Genomic DNA, 18,075 nt, shown 5'->3' with positions numbered 1-18,075 from the left:
AAGCAACCAAATGATTTCAAACCCCTTACATTGAGAGACATAATTACTCCATAATAAGCTTTACAAATTTAGCAACTTAATAAAATTAGGATGCAGACATGAGTCCAGTCTTTTGTATTGAATGCAGCATGTATGATTATCTACTTATTAGTGAGGTGTTGTACATGTGCACATGACCCTGGAGACACATTCTCGGTATGAGAGGATAAGGCATCACCTGGAGGGCAGGTCCTCTCTACAGAGAGTACAGTCTACAAATCTACTTTTCTTTCAACTTTCAGCACTCCTAATGACACCAAATCTGCACAGGTGTGTACTGTGCTGTTTGTACCTGTTACAGCGTATCTTAAACTGCCCCCCCCCCCCAAAGCCTTCCCCACCCCTCACCCCGAGTTAAAAGTTCCCCCTGTTACATTGATATAAATAGTAAACTGACCCATTCTTCTATACTGAGCCTCTCTATCGCTTTCTCTCTCTCTAAAACACTTATCCTATTGCATTATCTTTTATTTAATACTTTATTTTTATCATATTTAAATAAAATTTCAAGAAGCATATCTTGTACAGAAAAGTGTACAAATAAGAAAAAATGGCATACATATACCATAAGAAATAACTAAAGAAATAAAAATAAGCCCACAAAGAAGGGGGAGGCACAAATCAAAGAAATTTTTCAAAAAAGCAAGAATCACCAACCCATAACTGTACAGAAGAGCATGCCCAAATTTAACCAGGAAAACTTAAACAAAAACATCAATCAGGTAATAGAGAAGGAACCTTACCACACAAAAAAGAAATCAATTGACTAGTTTCAAAAAATTCCATACATAGCTAACATTACGATATCTGATTAAGCATTTTGCTGGATACGTCAGACAGAATATAGCACCAATCTGAAATACTTTAGGTTTTAACAACAGAAACTGCCTATGTCTCAACTGAATGGCATGAGCCACATCAGGGAAAATTCAAATTTTACATTGATAGAATAATTCATCTCATAAGAACATAAGAACATAAGAAAATAAGAAAGGGTCCATCAAGCCCAGCATCCTGTTTCCATAATCCAAACTTTGTCTGGTTCCAAAACCAAATTAACCACTAAAGTTGTAACATTAACGTGACTTTGACTAGAGTCTTCTCTAAAAGCTGTTAAATTTTCAATGTTCAAAGGAATAGATGAAATTAATTCCCTTTCTAAAACTGTGGGTTTCTCCTTTTGGGATGTAGGCAGGTGAAAAGCACAAGCAACTGGTGGAACGGATTTGACTAGAACTTTTAAAACTTTGATCAGATACTTCCAAAACAACTTTTTTGAAGAAATCAAATCAATCTTCGGAAAATTTATTTATTTATTTATTTTATTTAACATTTTTATATACCGACCTTCATGAAAGAAATTCATATCAGATCGGTTTACAAATAACATGAGGGGAATAACAAATGAACAAATGAACAAATGAACAAATGAATCAAACAACGATTTTTTGCTTTAGAGGAACTTTCAAGATTCGCCAACTTTCTGTGAATCATAGAATTATCTTTAATTACAGCTGTAACATTCATTTGAATTTGCTCAGCTTTCTGCTCCATAGTGTCTACTCTTTTAGAACACTCTGCCAAAGATTTTTCCTGGTCACCAAGTCAGGTATTGATATCTTTTAAGTTCACCACAGCTTGAGCAATTTGGAGAGACAAAGTTCTCCCGAGGCCCTCAATAGGTAGCCAAATCTCTTCCAAAGTAAATACTTGAGGCTTAGACATAGAGAAGAAAGTTTCTGTAATCTCACCCAGAGTGTGCTGTGATAATGTTCCTTCTTGAGAAACCCTCATATCTTGGACTCTCATGTGGGTAATCTACAGAGTACTGACCGCCATCTCCTCAGAGCCATTCGATGCTGCCAACTTCGTGGTTTCCATGCAGGGCCTTCTCGATGTGTCGGGCAAAATGATGTCATCGACTAGAGACGCGATGCCTTCTCTAGTTGGGTGCACCGGTGTACTTCTTTCCTATGCACTCAATGAGATGACTGAAGTATGTTTAAATAATATCCAAGCCTGATGCAAATTTTTAATCTTTGCAGTTGCTCCTTTCATTTTTTTCATAACCATTTTTCATATTTTATCAAAGTCTCTCTTTTGAAAGTTAAAAGGTATCACAGTAGATTTTCTTAGTGTCCTCCTTCAAGTTATCAAGTTGAATTTGATCATGTTATGATCATTAATGCCAAGTGGCCCCAACACTGTTTACCTCTCACACCAAATCATGTGTGCCAATAAGGATTAGATCTGAAATAGCTCCTCTCTTGCAGGTTCTTGTACCAGCTGCTCCATGAAGCAATTATTTAGTTCATCTAGAAACTTTACATCCTTAGCATGTCCTGATGTGAGATTTAGTCAGTACCGGAATAATTGAAATAAACCATTATTACTGTGTTGCTAATTTTTTTTAACTTCCCTAATTTCTGTTAGCATTTCGTTGTCTGTTCATTTTAGCCAGGTGGATAGTAGTACACCCCCACTGCTATTTTATTCTTCTTCTCACATGGAATTTCTTTACATAAAGATTGTATAGTGCATTTTCTTTACTGCAGAACTTTTATCCTGCTTATGTTGTTCTACCGCTTGAGGGAGGGCCCCACGAGTGGCCTGGCTCACCTGGACACCACCTCTGCTGCAGCGTGGCCCTAAAACGGCGCTGTCCCCATCACCGCCGGACCCATGCTGTCACCTTCCATAGCAGAAGAGGTGCCGCTGGTGATCATGCGGTTGATCACCACTGACATCTGATGCCGGTGATCGCTGCCTCTGTCTTCCTGTGTGGCCTCACTTGATGCTGCCTGACCACCACTGCCACTAGTGAGCTATACAATAAAGGGACGCAGATGCTGCCCTAAGTCTTCGTGGCCTGGAATGCCGCTGAACACCATGGCTGCTCCTGTCTTCCCTAAGCGCACATGCATGTCCCTGCTTGAAATTTAAAGGCCCCGCGGCGGCAAAAGCCCCGCGGCATCGCCTGACAACATCACTGCTTTGGGCCTTTAAAAAGCCACTTCTTCCATTGCTCCAGGCCTTCACAAGGTTACCGGTCCTTCAAGATCTCCTGTTTTGTGTAGTTCCTGTTCCTGGTCTCCTGTTTCCAAGTCTTTGTTCCTGTGTCCAAGTTTATGGTACAAGTCTTTGTTCCTGAGTCCAAGTTTTCAGCCCAAGTCTTCAGAGTCCTGTCCAAGTCTTCGCTGTTGATTCAAGTCTTCGGTGTCTCTTTCTTAGTTCCTGAGTCTGAGTCCGTGGTCCTAAGTCTGAAGTCTGAGTTTCGAGTTCCTGAGTCTGTGTTCCAAGTTTCTGAGTCCTGGCCCCGGTCTCCTGAGGTCTTGCTCCAGTCACCTGCCTGTTCCAAGTCCTGAGCCCTCATCTTGTTTCATCCAACCATGTTCCTGTCTCAAGCCTTGTGTCCATCTTCAAGCCATGTTCCTGTTTCAAGCCATGCTTTAGTCTTCAATCCATGCTTCAGCCTCCATCTTGTCTAAGTTTTCAGTGTTATGTCCAAGTCTCCAACGTCTTGTCCACGTCTCCAGAGTCACCTTTTATCCTCTGCCTCCATCTGTCCTCACGCTCATACTCTTTCCAAGCGGAAGTCCAAAGGGCTTTTGGAGTGGACAGAGGGCTACTCCAGAGACCAGCTGGTTCTCAGTTGCTTGTGCGTGCTGGACGTCCAAGTGTTCTTGTTCCAAGACCAAGTGTTCTTGTTCCAAGTCCAAGTGCGTTCTTGGTTCCAAATCAAGAGTGTTCATATTTTAGCCAGGCCATGCTCCGATGCTCTTGCCCACTAGCAGTGTGGACCACAGCCAGCCCTGGGTTTGTGCAGGTTGCGTCGCAGCACAGGGGCTCACGCTCTCGAGTGTCCATCTGCACTCACAACAGATTGACTCTATACTCTCTTTAACAAGTAGTGCCACCCCTTCACCAAGTTGGTTTGTCCTATCATTGCAGTATAATTTATACCCTGGTATTACAGTGTCTTATTGGTTATCTTCCTTCTACCAGGTCTTATATCTACCTCTTCATCCAGTGCTAATCATTCTAACTCTCCCATCTTATTTTTTCGACTTCTAGAATTTGGATAGAAAATATTTCAAAGTATATTTTTGTTTGTATTAATAAATTGCTTATCAGTTGACAGAGGTAATTTGGAATCATTCTGCTATGTCTTCTCTTTTCTTAAAGGCACCTGGGCTGCTATAGCATTTATTGCAATCTCTCTATCAGGATGCCCTATCTTCCCTATTTTGTTAGTATCCTTCAAAGATATATCATTCTGAACCATGCGCTGCTGAGTGACTGTCAGCTTTCTCCCATCATCTAGTTTAAAAGCTGCTCTATTTCCATTTTAAAGGTTAGTGCCAGCCACTTGGTTCCAGTCTGGTTAAGGTGGAGACCATCTCATTGGAATAGGCTCCCCCTTCCCCAGAATCTTCCCCAGTTCCTAACAAACCTAAAACTCTTTTTCCCTGCACCATCGTCTCATCCACATATTGAGACTCTGAAGCTCGGCCTGCCTCTGTGATCCTGTGTGTGGAACAGGAAGCATTTCTGAGAATGCAACTAAGAGCCTAAACTAAGCCTCCAGAACCTACCTCCTGCTCCTTCCTATGTTATTGGCACCCACATATACCACGACAGCCGGTGTCTCCCCAGCACTCTCCAAAATCTTATCTAAGTAGTGTGTGAGGTCCACTACCTTCACACCAGGCAGGCAGCAATCTTAACAACCACCAGTCACTCAGCTATCCACTTTCCTAATGATCAAATCACCCACTACAATAGGGTTTTACAGCAGCTGCTTGAGCATGAAAGACTTTCTCATTGATGACAATGGAGATAAGAAATTGAAGCAATTTTTAAAAGCTCCATATGAAGCTGTGAGAAGTCCAAGGTGCAGGCAAACGTTTTTGGCCTCATGGTCTTCCTGTACACTAACATCACAGACACAGATGCTCACTGCACTTCCGTCATCGAATTCCAGAATCATGAAAGTGTCTGTGCATACTCTGAAATGGATAATGAGCCTGTGCACATCAAAATGAGAGGAGCTATGCATTTTTACAAGAAAAGGACTCTGAATTGTAAGGGGAGTGGGGAGAAGGCAGTTTAACATAGGATGTTGTTATTATTCGGCAAATACTTTTCTGTCCAAAATGTTCCTAAGCCACAAATGTGGGTGAATTAAGCCCAAACACCTCAATTCTTCCAAAATTCTTGTGCTACATAAGTGGACAAACACCTTTTCTCATGCTGCAAAAAAAAAGATATGTATACTGACTTAGCAGATATTCACTTATTTCCTTTGGAGATTTGCTCTTATCGTACTTTTTTTGAATACATCTGCATTTTCAGAATTGTAGCCGTAGGGCATAATAACTTTTTATGATGTGAAATCACATCCTATGCACAACAACCCTAAGAGAGGAGTTTATATGAGTATACAATTATTTTGTGCTGCTGGTATTCTTGAAGGGCATGTATTATTGGTCTGATAATGGAATATTTTATATCTACTATGAATCAAAACATTACAATATTTACACTATATTCAATACTAAATGTTGATATATTTTTGCAAAATGTCTTCAGTTTGGCATGCCATATCAAATAAAGCATTTCCCTACCATAAATACACAGAAAAGTATGTGTGTATAGATTGGACACGTTAAACACAAAAAAGGATTGAATTAGCACAAGTTTGAAACTGGTGAGCAGCAGTGCCAATCATGAAGGCTTCAACGCTGGCTACTGTCTATTTGTGCATCCTTCATATACATTCATAATTCAATCATCTTTTAAAGAATCTGTCTAAAGTGGACAGTATAACAAAACATGTTCATTTACACGTACAAAAATTACACTTTGCTGAATAAATATAGTTACGGGCGAATTTTAAATCGCCCGCACGCGTAAACGGGCAAATTTTAAATCACCCGCGTGCGTACAATATGGGGGTTACGTGCATGGCTGGGTCTTGCACGCACCGCACGCATTTTAGAAGGGGCCTGGTCGCGCGTATAACCCTTGTTACGTGCACAAGATCCAGGCTGAAGAAAAGGGGCGGTCTGAGGGGCGGGGCTTGAGGCACCGGTACAGCGGCCATTTGCCACTGTGCCAGGGGTTAGCAAGCTGGAAGCCTGCCGGCACATGCAACTTACTTCAGGTCGGGCCCTGAAGTAAGTTGTGAAATAAAAGAAAAAGAAGGAGAAAGGTAGGAATTAGGGATTGGGGAGGAGAGGGGAAGTGGAAGGGGAAGGGGAATGGAGGTTAGGGAAGGAGGTAGGGAAGTTCCCTCCCAGCCCATTCCTTAATTGGTAGGGGTGTGCATTTGTTCCCTACAAATTGGTAATCTGCAACGAATAGGGCCATATTCATTGTATTCATGGGGAAGCGAAATGTATCGCGATTCCCCACGAATACAACGAATCTTCGCCGAATTATTTGGCTGCCTAAAGGAGCCAATTTAAACAACCCCCCCCCCCACCCTCCTGACCCCCCCAAGACTTACCAAAACTCCCTGGTGGTCCAGCCTGGGGTCCGGGAGCCATCTCCTGCACTCATATCCTCGGCTGCTGGTATTCAAAATGGCGCCGATAGCCTTTGACCTACTATGTCACAGGGGCTACCGGTGCCATTGGTCAGCCCCTGTCACATGGTAGGAGCAATGGATGGCCGGCATCATCTTGTGCTCCTACCATGTGACAGGGGCTGACCAATGGCACCGGTAGCCCCTGTGACATAGTAAGGGCAAAGGCTATCGGTGCCATTTTGATTACTGGCAGCTGACGGCCCGAATGCAGGAGATCGCTCCCAGACCCCCGCTGGACCACCAGGGACTTTTGGCAAGTCTTGGGAGACCCTCCTGACCCCCACAAGACTTGCCCAAAGTCCAGCAGGGGTCCAGGAGCGACCTCCTGCACTCGGGCCGTCGGCTGCCAGTATTCAAAATGGCGCCGATAGCCTTTGCTCTCACTATGTCATAAGGGCCGATGGTCGGCCCTTGTGACATAGTGAGGGCAAAGGCTATCGGCACCATTTTGAATACTGGCAGCTGATAGCCTTTGCCCTCACTATGTCACAGTGGCTGGCCATCCATTGCTCCTACTATGTGACAGGGGTTGACCAATAGCACCAGTAGCCCCTGTGACATAGTAGGTCAAAGGCTATCGATGCCATTTTGAATACCGGCAGCCGAGGGTGTGAGTGCAGGAGATGGCTCCCGGAACCCCCGCTGGACCACCAGGGAGTTTTGGTAAGTCTTGGGGGGGGGGGGGGTCAGGAGGATGGGGGAGTTGTAGTTAATTTAATTTTAGCCAGGAAATGAATAAGAATTAACGTATAAACGTATCGGGGAGGCCCCCTTGCCGACTGCAACATATCTGCCCCCCCCCCCGATGAAAACGAATCCCGAATGCAACGTATGGCATCCCTCTCCACATCCCTATTAATTGGAGCAGACTGGGAGGGAATTTGGGAACATAAGAACATAAGAAAATGCCATACTGGGTCAGACCAAGGGTCCATCAAGCCCAGCTTCCTGTTTCCAACAGTGGCCAATCCAGGCCATAAGAACCTGGCAAGTACCCAAAAACTAAGTCTATTCCATGTAACCGTTGCTAATGTCAGTGGCTATTCTCTAAGTGAACTTAATAGCAGGTAATGGACTTCTCCTCCAAGAACCCATTGACGTGTTGCCGCGCGAAAATTGCTTTATTCCACCACCACCCCCCTTGTGCATGCTGCCCCGGATTTTACAACATGCGTGTTTTATAACATGCACGAATGTTATAAAATCACGTGTCCATGTGCATGCGCCAGGTATAGCATGCACATGGACGTGCATGCGTATGTTTAAAAATGTACCTCATAATTTTGATTTTAGAAAGTATGCATAAAAATGGTTTCCCTACCTTAATTCTACCTCCAGAAATGCCTCTTTCAAGAATGCATAAAAGAATGCGTGAAATTGCTTCATGCTTACTTTTACGCATACAACCCTTGGGGTAATTTCCAAAAGGCCTATATACATGTGTAAAACAGTGTTTTCCTTGCATATATGCTTTTCGAAATTCCCTCCTGAATGTACATGAAACATGTACAAATGGACAGTAGCCAGGGTTGAAGCCTTGATGATTGGAACTACTACTCACAAGTTTCTAACTTGTGCCAATTCATTCAACTCTTTTTCTGTTTTCTACTATAAAAATTAGCCAAGCTATTACGGAACAACTTGTGAGCTGTACAAAACAGATCCTTCTTTCTTAACATGATTGAGAGGAATTAAAATAAAGTCAAATAAATATCACAAAGCCTCCCACCCCTACTCTAATCTTCATACTTAATGAAAACTATAATCAGGGCAGTTTAGATGGATTATGATAGGTTGTGGAAGCTACAGAATTATCACACTAATCTTGAGATATACGGGACTTTAATCCAATGGTGCTCAAACTGTCTTCCTCTTCCCTATCCAGCCAGTTGGGTTTTCAAGATATCCTTGTCATATATGCATGAGATATATTTGCATACATTGGAGAGTAAGGCAGTGCATGCAAATGCAACTCATGCATATTTATTAGGAAGGGAGGAGATTTAAGCCCCACTGCTTTAACCAAGCATTATAGAAATATGGTTATTTTTCTCTACTTTGGCATTCCATACTATGTAGGGCAATTGACATCAAATCTGCCACTTGTTTCTAGTTTCCTAGACCTAAAGTTGTTGATGATTAACTTTTAAAATTAAGACATTAAGATCATATCAGGAAAATATGGGGCACATTTAAGTATCAAGCAAAAAAACAAAAACAAAAAAATAAAATAAACAGCAAAGAAAAACATGTACAAAAAGCCTAAAAGTCAGTTTGCTTGCACACTTTAGAAACAGTAATTTTTTTTTTTTGCCCATAGCTTTCATTTCCTGCAACTTGTGGAATAGAAAAACTTTGCTTACTATTTTTACTTGTTTCTTCATTACTTATTGCTGGCACAATACAAAGAAAAAATAAATTGAAAACAATATTGTTTATCATAGCAAAAGTCTTCTCTGGGATTGTCATAAGGAACATTGCAGATCCATTCCTAGTTTTAATCTATTGTATACTTGAATTGGATAGGAAGAAGACAGTCTTCCTGCCAATTGAGCTCCAATGCCAGGGTTCTAAACTCAATGGCATACTCTGCCAGTGTTCTGGTGCATTGTCAGAGGTGAAGTAGATCAGAACTCATAATAGTCTTACAACCAGGCTTCTCAAAAACATTTTTAAACAGCTTTGTGAACTGTTGCAAGTTCTGCAGCAATGGATCTGTCCACTCCCAGAAGGGAGAGGCCCATGCCAGGGCTTTCCCATCCAAAAGAGAGAGGATAGATGTGGTCTTCAATAAATCGTCTAGGAATAACAATGCTTGCACGGTTAAGTGCATTTGGCACTAGTTCAGGAAACCCAGGCATTGCTTGAGATCCATGGTGTAACAGGGCAGGGTCTGCAGTTGTAGTATAGGATGGTCAGAGACTGATGGCAGTGCTAGTTCCACTACTAGTGGAAGCTGGGTGGTGGATATGGACAAGGTGTCTAAACACGCAGTGAGACGATTTATGTCTGTGACTAGGAGTTCCATGGCCATCTGTAGTGCCTGAAATTTCTGGGCTAGGCCTTGAATGACCTGAAACATGGACAGGTCCACCGGGTCCATGGCCTCGGCAATATGTATGGGTGTGGATCCTTGCACCGAGGAGGGGTTGGCACAATTTGTAGGGTGGAGCCCTGAAGGTCCCCACCATTGGCTAGCTGAGTTGGACGAGGCAAAGGCCCAACTGAAGCTTTGCCTATATCAGCCCATGTTCCCCTTAGGTTGAGCCCTTGGGTGTTGAAGCCAGCAGGTCTTAGGTGGAGGCCTTTGCTAACGAAGAGAAGATCTGTGGGTGACGTCAGGCATGCAGGAGAATTAAAGGCAGACTTGGGTCAGGGCAGGTGGTGATCAAGGATGTCCAGAAACTGGCAAAGGTCAGTGGCAAGTGGCAAACAAGCAAGGTCCAGAAGTCAGGCAGAAGTTCAAGGTAGGCAGCAGCTAAGAATGATCCAGGAAGCAAGCCGAGGTCTCAGTTGGGCAGATGAGGAACAATAAAGAATAGAAGACTGACTACGAGACTGAAGAACAAGATGACAGGCAATGGAACTGAAGGACACTGAAGAAGAACTCTGGAATAGAAGAACCGACCATCAGGACTTAAAAACAAAGACAAGAGCTGGAACCAAAAACAGATGACTAGGACGCTGGGACTGAAGACTGATGTAGAAGACACAGGAGCAGAGGACAGGATGCTTGGGCAACTCACACTGCTAACAAGCAAACGGACCTGTTGCTGAGGCAAGGAAGGACTAGAGCGCTTCTCTTTGAAAGGGTTTAGGCACAGACATCATCAATAGGGGCCACGGGGTCTTTCCCACTGTGGTCTCTTTAAATGTGGGGCAGAGACACATGCGCGTGCCTAGGGAGGGCGCACCGTGCGGGAGTCATTGTCAACGTTTCGCGGCAAAGAGGAGTGACGGTCAGGCTTAGCCTGAGACCATTGGTGGTGTCCTGCCATATACACTGTCAGTGTCCTGCCGCATCTTGGCCCAGGCCTGGGCGGTAAGAGTGGTGGTCTGTGGGGCAGACCATGGACTGCCAATCACAACAATAAGAGTCATCAGGTTGGCACGAAAAGTATGTATTTTCCAAAATTTCAAGATTTAGTTCACTTTTTCCTACTAAATTTATAACAAAAGAAACATGGATAGTTTGGTAGGCAAAGCTTCAGGATACCCCTCCAGAGAGGGCTCTTTATACCATTTCATAAAATAACCTTGATACATTTGGTGGTATGGATTGCTGTGCTGCTTGGTACCTGGTCTGATGTAACATTGGCTGTCTACTGAAGGAAAGCTGGGGAAAAAGAGAGAGAAAAATTAATATGACTAAGAGCCAGAAATATTAAAGGGTTTTTCCCCATTTTGTATCAATAGGAAAAATATTTATACATTTTACCTTATAGTATTATGATTTTTGAAGAAACTATAATGTTATTTGTTTCTCTTCTAGGATTTAACCTCTACCTGGTTGCTGCTCATGAATTTGGCCATTCATTAGGGCTTTCTCATTCTTCCAACCCTTCGTCACTGATGTATCCAACATATAAAACACGCATCACAAATGGATCTCCACTGTCCAATGAAGACAGACAAATGGTTACAAAGATTTATGGTATAATAATATATTTTGTTTAATCACTAAGGGGTGTATTTTAAAAGTGTTGCTCATGCTAAATTGCCCACATATGTCTATATGTGGGTGACATGTGAGCAACGCAGATTATAAAAGCCGCGATTCATGTGTGTATATGTGCATGCAAAAATAAGGGGGTGGAAAAGGGGCAGGGAATGGATAGGACATGGGTGGGGCATGACCAACTGTTACATGCATAACTCCATGTTTTAAAACCGGAGGCCGCAGCGAGAGGTGGCTTGTTAGCCGTGTAAATTTACTGCTGCTCCTGATGAGAAGCAGGTCTGCAGATCTCGTGTTTTTAGGCTTACACGAGAAGGTGAGGGATCCAAGGCAATTAGGGGGTACACAGGATGAAGAAACAGAGGAGTCTGGATGACCTCAAGATTGACTGGGCCAACTGGTGGAGTAATTGGGAAAACTGGGAATGTCCCTCATGTGAGCATGTTTGAAAATCCACTTACATACATGTGTCAAAGCTGTCAGAGTTCTAGGGAAGATACATAAAGTAGGTTTGCTCAAGTAACTTCTTATAATTAAGAGCATACTTACATGCGGTAGGTGTATTTGAAATCATAAGTTCACAAGTGCGCCTATACGTGCGTGTATGGGCCCACGTGTGCTCATTTTAAAATTAGCCTGTAAATTATATTCATTAAAAATAGTTACAGCATTTCATGTCCACAGGAAAATATGCGATTGGAGCAATTCAGTTGATATGGTTCCATCATTTGTGTTGTGTATGGTGTTGTCTTATGGAGGAGAATGGAACCTCATATCATATGGGCATCATCACAAACTACTGATATTTGTGACACCACAGAACTGGTGCAGCAATAGATTCTGGGGGTCATCTCCAACTTTCTGCTAAGTTCTTCATTAGTATTTCTGCAAGAGATTATTAGATATGAGGGAGAACATAAAAGAGATGGGAGAGATTAACATGGAGATGGAGGAAGAGGAGCTTGGAGGGGTTAAATGTGAAGAGGGGAATACTGAGGAGAGGAACAGAGGAATATGAAGGTGGAGAAGAATATGGAAGGTTTGATGGAGAGAGGAGGAATAGTATAAACTGGAGAAGAAGGGCAGAACAGAACAGATGATAGATGAAAAAGAGAAAGGCAAAGAAAAGAGATGGACCACAGTGCGAAGAAGGAGCACTGGTAGATTCTGAAGGATGACTGCGGGAAGAGAGGGTGGGAAAGAGCAGAGGTGCTGAATTGAGGAAGCACAGCCTGGCTTTTTTTCCCACGTCAGCCTCTAAACAGCTCCATACTACACATGGTTTGCCTGATGGGCATAAGGCATTGCCCACTTTAACAGATGAGGGTTATTATCTGAAGAGTTTCCATCTATTGCTTTAGTTCCCCCAATCACCCCAAAACACACACACACACACACACACACACACAGACAGAGACACATACACAAATAAAGCTAGATAAAAACAGAAATCCAAAGAAACCTCATTTTAGAATTAGCAGAACAATGTTTTGTGAAATGTACTTGTTAAAGATTAACAATCTGTATATATTGTACACACAGAATAAGAAAGATAAATAAAAAAGTATAATAAAAATCATTAGGGATTTTATTTTTAACTAATATAGGACCAGTAGCTAGTGATGGAGGAATACAATACCCAATGCACCCATATTTGCGTTACTTTTTCCCAAGATGGCTGACGGCAGATGAGAAATGTAATGCCAACGTGACAATTGATGCTATAACCACTCTAGGACAAAACATTGTAATCTTCAGAAAGAGGTAAGCATTTCTACGATTACATTTTAAGTTAAAATAGCACAGTCTTTAAATAATACTAAATATTATCACATCCAGCATTTACAAAAAAAGCCACAAGAATATTAAAAATTAGACTGCATGAAAAATACATTGCTCACGTTTCGTATAGTAGAATCCCTTGCTTGCGTAGTGCCTCTCATTTAAATGGTGACAACATCATCGAGCCCAGCATCCTGTCTCTGATGGTAGACAGTCCAGGTCGCAAGTACCCGGCACATCCCATAAAGGAGATCTAATTTCTGTTACTTATGCCCAAGGATAACAGTAGCTTTCTTTAGACTACCTGGCTGATAATGTGATGGACTTTTCCTCCAAGAACCTGTCCAAACCTCTTTTAAACCCTGCTTTGCTAGTTGTCTTGACCACATCATCTGGCAACAGATTCCACAGCTTGCTTCTTGTCACAGATGGAGCCAAGAGGCCAGGTTGTCAGGATAAGGCAAAAGGAGTTTATTTCTCCTTCCCACAGACAATGTATTGTGGGTTCCTGCAGGTGGGCTGTCTCTGATAGAAACCAGCAGGCAAACAAACCACGGGAGCCAATGACTGATATGAATAATCAGATATATATATATATATCTATACTATGAAAAATAGATAGGTAGATAGATATAGATATATGCAAAATATACTGTGCTACAAACAACTTCCCAAAACAAGAGATATAAAAGCCTAGTGCTAGCTTATGAGAATGAGCACACATAAAATACACAAGAGAGAAAGAGAGAAAAACAGCAGCTATAATAATAATGAGTACTTAGCTATAGTACAGGTAAGCGCTAACTGCAAATCCCTTCCCTCAGCAAGCTGTCCTCTGACTTGTGAGCGGCGATTGCAAGCTTTCTCGTGAGGACAAAAAAACGGCTGGTGACCCTCAATCATGCAGCTCCTATTGGGGTTGCTGGGCTGCAAAGAAATCCACCCGCCCTTCCTTTGCTTAATCCTTAAGTGAGCTCTGCTTCCAGAAAGTGATGAAGAAAGAAGAAGGAGTCCAGTATTAGCTTCTTTGCTGTTGATTTAACCACACTTCTGGGGAATCGCCATGGCTGTTACACACATGTGCACATGTCTTTGTCTAGGTCCCTAACCCTGAAAACATGACAAAGTTCTTCACATTTATTCTCTCTAATCAAACTACTTGTGTTCGTGTGCTGTTATATGTGTGTGGCAGGTTGCCCATTATACTGTATTCTGAGTTTCTCTGTGTCCTTGAAATTTCTGGCCTGCTTCCTTATCAGAGTAGAGGAAAAAAGGGAGGAATGCTTGACACAGTAAGTTTTTACAGAGACACAGATAACTCACAAGCAACTGCATCCTTTAACTGTGAATCAACGCGACTGTATTTATCTCTCCTAAGGGGCTAAATGAACCCTTTCCCGTGCTCCATCGAAATGGCTTCCACAAATCTGTCCCTTACCATGGACACACTCTGCCCCCCCCCCCCCCCCCCAAGTCTTGAGAGAGAAATACAGAAGATAAATAAATATCAAAGCATTAATAATTATCAAGCCAATAACTAACGGGCCGATTCAGTAAAGTCCGCGGGAGTGCGTTCGCCCACTCTCCCGGCGTGCGCACAGGCCACTTGCCTGTGCGCGATTCAGTATTTAAATTAGGTCTGGCGGTAGAAACGGGCAAAAGGAAGCGCTAGTGTCCCTAGCACCTCCTTTTGGCTTGGAGCGGCGGCTGTCAGCGGGTTTGACAGCCAATGCTCAATTTTGCCGGCGTCGGTTCTCGAGCCCGCTGACAGCCACGGGCTCGGAAACCAGACGCCGGCAAAATTGAGCATCCGGTTTTCGACCCGACAGCCGCTGGCCGACTTCAACATTTTTTATTTTTTGTTTTTTTTACTTTTTTTACCCTTCGGGACCTCCAACTTAATATCGTCATGATATTAAGTCGGAGGGTGCACAGAAAACCAGTAGGTGCTAATTTCTGAAAGTAAAATGTGCGGCTTGGCTGCACATTTTACTTACTGAATCGCGCACGAATTCCTAATGGGGCCATAAATATGCATTTGCATGTTGAGGGCGCTATTAGGTGCCGTGGGTTGGACGCGTGTTTTCCGCCCCTTACTGAATAAGGGGTAAGGGAAAACGCACCCAATGGCGGGTTAACAGTGCGCTCCGTTGGAGCGCACTGTACTGTATCGGCCCGTAAGTAAATTAAACATCTTAAGGCCTTACTCCTATAAGTACATTAGAAAAATAAATGATCATTGGAGTCATGCAGGAGTACAAAGCACACAATGCATCTCTCACTGGCATTCTGGAGGAGGGCATAAAAGAAAAACAAAGTTAAGGAAAGATTTCATAGCAGTAACCATAGTGCCAAGAGAGCAATAGCGATGAACACAAAGTGGGCAGTGTAGTCCTCCCCTCAGTCTCTGTGCCTGCATCCATGCTTGGGAACACAGATCTATTCTGATGGCCCAGCTTTGACAATCCACACAGTATCCTCCTGTTTGTCTTTCAGCAGTAACTTCTGCCTGCTGCAGTGTGGATAAAGGTATAGGCTAAGAAATCCAGACTTTTACACCATCAAATTGTTTGTACACAGTACAATTCCCTGTCTTTAGGGACTGTTGTTTTCAGTTTTTATTTTATTTTGCCTGAGAGTTTCAATGCTATAACATGTTATAAAATCGGGGGTCGGCACGTGCAAGGGGGTGCACAATTGTGTGCCTTGCGCACGCCGAGCCACACTGTCTTCCACAGATCCATCCCAGGCTGCTCTGAAATTGGAGCGGCCTGTGAGGGAACTTCCCTTCCCCCTTAACTAACCTTCCCAACCCTTCCCCAAACCTTTCCCCCCCAGCCCTACTCTAACCACCCCCCCAATTTCTTATCTCACCTTTTGCGCTGCTTGGAGGCAGGCAGAGGTTGCGCATGGCGGCACACAATCCTCCAACACAGTGGCAAATGGCGCTGTGTCGGAGGCCTCTGGCCTCCCCCCCCCCCCCCCGCCCCATCCCTGGACCACCCCTTTAATAAAGCCCTGGGACTTAGAGGCGTCCCGGGGCTTTACGCGCATCGCTGGGCCTTTATAAAGTAGGCCCGGTGCACATAAAGCGATTTACGTGCGTAGAGCTTTTAAAATCTGGCCCATATTATTTTGCAAAACTTAACTATACCCAGGAAGGTGCAGTTAAATTTTTCTGCAAAAAAGTTATCATTTTCTCAAAATGTTTCATGGGAAAATCATAGAAACAGAGAAACTTGACACATGGCCTATCTAGTTTGCTAATCTACCCAATCTACCCAACTAATTCAGAAGGCATTTGACAAAGTCCCTCATGAGAGGCTTCTAAGAAAACTAAAAAGTCATGGGATAGGGGGCGATGTCCTTTCGTGGATTAAAAGACAGGAAACAGAGAATAGGATTAAATGGTCAATTTTCTCAGTGGAAAAGGGTAAACAGTGGAGTGCATCAGGGATCTGTACTTGGACCGGTGCTTTTCAATATATATATAAATAATCTGCAAAGGAATACGACGAGTGAGGTTATCAAATTTGCGGACGATACAAAATTATTCAGAGTAGTTAAATCACAAGCGGATTGTGATACATTACAGGAGAACCTTGTAAGATTGGAAGATTGGGCATCCAAATGGCAGATGAAATTTAATGTGGACAAGTGCAAGGTGTTGCATATAGAGAAAAATAACCCTTGCTGTAGTTACACAATGTTAGGTTCCATATTAGGAACTACCACCCAGGAAAATGATCTAGGCATCATAGTGGATAATACTTTAAAATCGTCGGCTCAGTGTGCTGCAGCAGTCAAAAAAGCAAACAGAATGTTAGGAATTATTAGGAATAAATAATAAAACCGAAAATGTCATAAGGCCTCTGTATCGCTCCATGGTGAGACCGCACCTTGAATACTGTGCACAATTCTGGTCGCCGCATCTCAAAAAAGATATAGTTGCGATGGAGAAGGTACAGAGAAGAGTAACCCAAAAGATAAAGGGGATAGAACAGCTTCCCTATGAGGAAAGGCTGAAGAGGTTAGGGCTGTTCAGCTTGGAGAAGAGACGGCTGAGAGGGGATATGATAGAGGTCTTTAAAATCATGAGGTATTGAATGAGTAGATGTGAATCGGTTATTTACACTTTCAGATAATAGGACTAGGGGGCAGTCCATGAAGTTAGCATGTGGCACATTTAAAACTAATTGGAGAAAATTCTTTTTCACTCAACATACAATTAAGCTCTGGAATTTGTTGCCAGAGGATGTGGTTAGTGCAGTTAGTGTAGCTGGGTTCAAAAAAGGTTGGATAAGTTCTTGGTGAAGTCCATTAACTGCTATTAATCAAGTTCACTTAGGGAATAGCCACTGCTAATAATAATTGCATCAGTAGCATGGGATCTTCTTGGTGTTTGAGTAATTGCCAGGTTCTTGTGGCCTGGTTTGGCCTCTGTTGGAAACAGGATGCTGGGCTTGATGGACCCTTGGTCTGACCCAGCATGGCAATTCCTCATGTTCTCATGTTCCCGTCACTCCTTCAGAGATCCCCTGTGTTTATCCCATACTTTCTTTAATTCAGATGGGGGTAGATTTTCAAAGGGTTATGTGCATAGCCTATTTTGCATAGGCTCAGTGTCGCGCGCAAGCCCCGGGATGCGCGTATGTCCCAGGGCTTTGAAAAAGGGGCGGACCCGAGTTCTCTGGCACAGCGGCTGTGCCAGGGGGTGGTGCACCAGCAGCCGGCCGGCACGCACAAGGTAACTCTTGCAATAAAGGTAAGGGGGGGATTTAGATAGGGCAGGGGGGTGGGTTAAATAGGGAAAGGGAGGGGAAGGTGGGGTGGAGCGAAATGAAAGTTCCCTCCGAGGCCGCTCCGATTTCGGAGCGGCCTCGGAGGGAACAGGGAAAGCCATTGGGGCTCTCCTAGGGCTCGGCGTGCGCAAGGTGCACAAGTGTGCACCTCGATGCGCACGCCGACCCTGGATTTTATAAGA

At 43.3% G+C, this 18,075-nt stretch overlaps 1 protein-coding gene across 1 annotated transcript in view; it reads left to right on the top strand.

Moving 5' to 3' along the window:
• The window catches only part of LOC115092349 (matrix metalloproteinase-20-like), a 45,509-nt gene that overhangs the window by 6,593 nt on the left and 20,841 nt on the right, over positions 1-18,075 (top strand). The window contains exon 4 of the mRNA XM_029603150.1: positions 11,124-11,285. Coding sequence (XP_029459010.1) covers positions 11,124-11,285 — 162 coding nt within the window. The remainder of the gene's footprint in view (positions 1-11,123; positions 11,286-18,075) is intronic.

The sequence above is a fragment of the Rhinatrema bivittatum genome, chromosome 5 (assembly GCF_901001135.1).
Source record: "Rhinatrema bivittatum chromosome 5, aRhiBiv1.1, whole genome shotgun sequence".
NCBI classification, from domain to species: Eukaryota; Metazoa; Chordata; class Amphibia; order Gymnophiona; family Rhinatrematidae; genus Rhinatrema; species Rhinatrema bivittatum.
Note: the sequence above shows the minus strand (reverse complement) of the source record. Positions and strands in the feature narration are given on the sequence as shown.